Below are 5,481 nucleotides of genomic sequence, written 5' to 3' on the forward strand. Positions count from 1 at the left end.
CCTTGGACAATGCAAATTCAGTCTCTCACTTGCATGGCCACTCTGTGGTCCCTCACTGAAGATGGGGCACAGGCTCTGAGGGGAATCTCAGCAGAAAGACAGGGGTCCTCAAGAGTAAGCCAGGCTGGCAGAGGTCTACAGAGTCCACAGCAGATGGGCCAAGCACCAGCAAGCAGAGACTCAAGGGCCTCTCCCCCAACCCCTTACCATACTCCTTACAAGGCACAAGCCAGCCTTCAGTGATCCAGCTCAGGATCTTCCCTTAGAGGCCCCTGGTTCTTCCTTTCTATACATCCCTGCCTCAGCTCACACTGAGACTGGCTCCCTCTCCCTGGGGGGTGGCCAGACAGAGTCACTGACCTACTCCACATTTGATTTCTAATGTTCCTTTGGGAAATATATTTGAATAAGAAGAGTACCAAGGCCCAAAAGGAACTGAAGACATATATCCTGCCAAATGAGACAGATGGCCATGCTATAATGCTCCTTTCGTCCCCAGGAAAAGCTGAAATCAGCTATAGCTAACCAATCCCCCTTCAGACCCCCACATACATACGGCTTTCAATACCAGCAAGGGGGCTCAGCCAACTCACTTAAATCAAAATAAAAATCTAAAAGCAAGACACAACAATAAAAATAATGGCAAACAACTGAAGAGACCATCTCTGGTCCAGTGACTCTCTACAGAAGACCAGATGGCTGATTTCTGGCTCTCTGCCCTGGAGCCAGGAAACAAACACAAATCTGCCCTCAGACTTGGGGTAGACACTGTGGGAACCAAGCAAAGGGCATCCTGGCCAAGCCAGGGGGCAACTCAGATCACTGACCTCCACTGGTTCCCCTTCCTCCCAGCCCCTTTGCACCTGCACATCAACCATCAACCAGGGTGAGGCCATCGTACAGAGCCCGCTTCCACATGTAGTAGGTAGAGCGAGCAGTGAGAGGAAAGAGGGCACTGAATTCCTTGTATGAGGGGAAGCTCTTGGACTGAAACCTCTTCTGCAAAAATAGCTTGGCCTGAGCCTTGAACTTTGTGGTGGCGAGCACATCCATCACCAGCACCTCACTGTCCCTGCTGCCCGCCACTGCCACCACAGGTTGGCTGGACCGAGACCCACTGTGGGGCCGGCGCTGGGCCGTGGGCCCCTCTCGCCGGGCCCTCTCTATGGAAGGCCCTCCCTGGGCATCCCCTGGATCCTCTCCTGGGGAAGCTGCCATCTCCGGAGTCCCCGCAGGTGGGGCTATGGCAGCTGTCACATTCCTGTCAACTTCTTTCTCTCGATTCTCCTCTGCCTCCTGCACTCCCTCTTTGCCCAATGTGGAGGTCTGCATCTGGAGTTTGGATAGGCTTCTGGGCCAACCCCGAGCAAGACTCTTCCAGACCCAAAAGGTGGAGGGGGACAGACTGGGGTAGCGGAGGCGAAAGCGACAAAAGGGGAGATGCCCACTCAGCACCTGCTTGCGGGCAGCCCTGCGCAGACGCCTCTGCCAACGCGACAGGGGCATCCTCAGGGGCAGGAAACCCCGGGGGGCGGGTGGTCCCTTACCCGCTTTCTCTGCCCCCTCTCCCGCCTCACCCTTCCAAGGGAGCAGGGCTTCTTCCCCAACAGATGCTGACTGGGGAGCCCGGGCTGTGGAAAGGGCCGGTGCCGGCTTGAAGCTGGGGTTCCTTCGGAGAGCCTTTCGGCGCCAGTTGTAGTAGGTGGACCTGGAGATGCCGGGGAACCTGCGTTTGAAGCAGCGATAGGGCACCAGTGTGTTCAGGGAGATGCAGTGCTCCAGGTACAACTTGGCCCGCTGCATGAAGACCATTCCGGCGCTTGCCACGGGCAGCAAGGGGCATCCCACCCCCTCAGCAACCTGCTCTTCTGGCAGCTTCTCCAGCTCCTCCATCACCAGCGCCTCCTTGGGGGCCGGAGGCTGGCAGGGGCCAGCGCCAAGCAGCTCGTTCTTCCAGGCATAATAGGTGGAGCGGGAGATCTCAGGGAACCTCTGGAGGAACTGCTGCAGCGACATCACACCTCCACGGTGGACACTGTCCTGCAGGAAGAGCTTGGCTGAAAAGAGGGTGGCCACCTTCTGCCGCTGCTCCTGGGACTGCCGCCGCCAGCGGTAGAAGGTGCTCTTGGTAACACTGTAGCGCCCACAGAGTTGGGAGTAACTGAGGCCAGGTTCACGGTCAAACAGCTCCGGGGTCTTAGCCAGCGGTGGCGGAGGAGCTGGGGCCGGGCCGGTAGCATCTTCAGCCTCCACCTCCTCCAATCCCACCACAGGGGCAAAGTACTGGTGGCGGAAGAGGTGGCTGGTGAGGGGCTGCCCAGCCCACATGATGTGCAGTGTGGCGGGCGTGTGTTCACAGCGGCGGGGCCGGATGATGCGATTAAAGTAAGGCCGAATCTTGAGGTTGCGCATGGGATAGATGGAGTAGATGTTGCGCTGAAGGACGGAGGCGAGGGCGTACAAGTGCCACACGTTGGAGAAACTGCTAGGGAAGCAGGTAGCCTTGACGTCCGCATCGAAAATGGCTTCCAGTGTGGCAGAGGGCAGGCTGGTCATCTCGGGAGACTCCTCGGAGACCAGGGAGTAGCGCACGGCCTGCAGCATCACCTTGGAGTCTATCATGCCCTGCAGGTAGTAGTGTCTGTGCAGCAGCATCTCCACCACAGTGCGGGCCCGCAGCTCCAGGCTGAGGCCCGCGTCACCCCACAGTAGCATGCTGGCCGCCTCAAAGAGCAGGCTGCCCTCGCCCTTGCACACCAGTGGCAGCATGTTCCGGGGAGCGTCCTCTGGGTACAGGCTCAGGGCCACCGAGTCCACCTCCAGCACCTGGGGCCTAGGGACACCCTCCCGACATGTAGGGAGGGTGAAGGAGGACAGGACCTGCTTGGCCCCCAGAGCAGCACTGATAAGACCCTCCAGGCCCTCGGACTCCACTGCCTCCTGCAGATCTTGGAGCACCTGCTGTACCAGTTGTTCCTGAGATGTCATCCTGCCAGGGCAAAGGATAGAGGGCAGAGGTCAGGATAAGGTACTCAGATGATACTCAGCAATGATGCCCCGTTACACCTGCGCCTTCTCCCTCGAGATAATGTCCAACCACTTCCACTCCTCCAGAGCAGATAAATGGCTAAGTGCCTCCTGAGGCTTATTTAATCCCTCGGTGGTAGTAAGAGATTCTTATATTAGCTTAAGCAAGTCACTTAACCTCCCTAGGTTTCTGGTTCCTTTTCTGTTAATATGGGGACAATAATAAAAGTATCTACCATATAGGGTTGTCGTGAGTATAAATGAGACAATGAAAGAATGGAGATATATAGGCATAGACACACACTTATATATTCATCCTTAGAACAGTGCCTGCATATAATGCTATAGAAATGTTAGGTATTATATATTAGAGTATTATCTAGTACTATGCATGTTACATAGTACACCTATAAAAGCTGTACCTCGGTACCTGGCAAAGACTTACTATATCACATATAGCCAAAATCGGCCTACCTTTCCCTAGAACAGTGATTCTCAAAGATTCTCAAAGGCCCACAGGTCCTTGGGATTCCCTGGGACTTTTTCAGGAGTTTTGCAAGTTAAACTATTTTCAAAACAATACTGAGAAATACTAAGATAACAACACTAAGATATTATTTGCCTTTTTCATTGTATTAACATTTGAGTAAAACTGTGGTACCTTAGCATAAATCAAACTGTACTAGAAGTCATTATTTTCTTCACCACCATGTAGTCGTAGTTGGGGTGGGGAAAAAGAAAACACTAGGTTCACTCAAGAATGTCCTTGATGAAACACTAAGGTTATTATTGTTAAAGTCAGTCTTTAAAAACTGACTTCGTTATTGGGAGTAACAAAATGGCGAGTACACAAAAAGCATTTCTGCTGCATACTGAAGCATGAAGTTCGCACATGACCATTGTTTGGGTTGTATGATGAACTAGCCGCTTTCACCATGGCATACCATTTTTACTTCAAAGAACGATTGAGAGACATCAGTCATTTAGACACAGGTATATTCGGCAGACTAACTTCTAATTTCTCAAAAATGAGTAAAGCGAGCCTGCTACTTCCAGGAAAACTACTATTTGCTGTCAGTGAAATCTTGAGCTTTCATTTGAAAACGAGAATTTTGGAAAACCTGTATCCACTACAGTGAGCTTGACAGCTTCCCAATATCTAAAGATTTTCCTGATGGGATCAGTGGCAACACTATAAATCTAACTTTTTATAATGTATAATGGGATTGTCAACATTTGAAGATCTACATCATTCAACAAACTAATTGAATTTCCCAAATAACAAGTGAGTGATGCTACAAAGTCATGCATGAGTAAAAGATCCAATCAAAGTAAAAGAGAAAGCAATGAATCTCGATACAGCAGGGTAGAAAAAATTCATGGATATTGTTTGATTCTACATTATAACTAAGCTTTGAGAAACTACTTCTCGAGTTTTGGTGTAGTTATCAAAGAATATCTACTGAAAAAGCTATCGAATTATTCTTCCTCTTTAACAATAACAAAAAATTCTTCCTCTTTTCACCTGTATATCTGGATAAAGTTGGATTTTCTTCACATACTTCTACCAAAACAATATATCACAACAGATCAAACAGAGAGACAGAGATGAGAATCTACCCATCTTTACAGAAATTTGAAAAATGTAAAAGAATGTACTTTTCTCACTAAATATTTTTGTTCTGGAAAAGTTTTCATAAAACGTTTGTTACTGTGTAACATGTTTGCTGTTTCTTAATAAGTGTTTTCTAAATATCTGGTTTAATTTTGAATATACGTTGACAGATGGAACCTATATAAACAAAAGTGCTTCAGGGCCCTCAATTCTTAAGAGCACACAAGGTTCCCGAGACCAAAAAAGTTTGAGACCTGCTGCCCTGGAACAAAGTTAGTCTTTTCAAAGGAGTGGCAGCAGCCTAGCCACTGTGCAGACATAGATCAGATCACTGAGATTTACTGAGCATTTACTATTTGCCATGAACTATTCTAATCCTGCTATCTGTATCTCCAATTTACAGGTGAGGAAACTGAGACAATCGAAGGTAGTCTAAGTTGCCCATTTTGCCCAAAGTCCCACAAGTGGTACAGCCAGTAGTTGAAACCAGATGCTCTTAAGGGCCTAGAATACATCTCATCTAGTTTAAACGGCCAGCAACCTTTCCAACACAAACTAATCATCCTAATTCCGGGTAGGTTTTCAGTGTTGTATTGCTAAGCAAATTAATATTCCTTTATGGACACTGTTTTTAAATTTAAAAGGAGACTATTATCCTTTCTCAGATGTTTGTTCTCACAGAGAATTTAAGAGTTCAATAAATCGCTTTAGATAAGCCTTAGGTTTAAAAATTGTGTTTGGGTGTATCCATTTGTCAACTAATCGAACTTCACACTTAAAAGGGATGTGTTTGAGTGTAAATTATGGTTCAGTAAAGTTGAAAAAAGTTTTTAAAGCAG

At 48.5% G+C, this 5,481-nt stretch overlaps 1 protein-coding gene across 1 annotated transcript; it reads right to left on the reverse strand.

Moving 5' to 3' along the window:
* Positions 1-648: 648 nt before the first annotated feature.
* Positions 649-2,988, reverse strand: VRTN (vertebrae development associated). The gene has a single exon (XM_011370877.2). The coding sequence runs from the start codon at positions 2,986-2,988 to the stop codon at positions 871-873; it is 2,118 nt and encodes a 705-aa protein (XP_011369179.1). The 3' UTR covers positions 649-870.
* Positions 2,989-5,481: the final 2,493 nt, after the last annotated feature.

The sequence above is a fragment of the Pteropus vampyrus genome, unplaced genomic scaffold (genome assembly GCF_000151845.1).
Source record: "Pteropus vampyrus isolate Shadow unplaced genomic scaffold, Pvam_2.0 Scaffold177, whole genome shotgun sequence".
NCBI classification, from domain to species: Eukaryota; Metazoa; Chordata; class Mammalia; order Chiroptera; family Pteropodidae; genus Pteropus; species Pteropus vampyrus.

Bases quoted from the DNA above. Each gene is read 5' to 3' on its own strand.
- VRTN (XM_011370877.2), bottom strand. From the start codon at position 2,988: ATGACATCTCAGGAACAACTGGTACAGCAGGTGCTCCAAGATCTGCAG.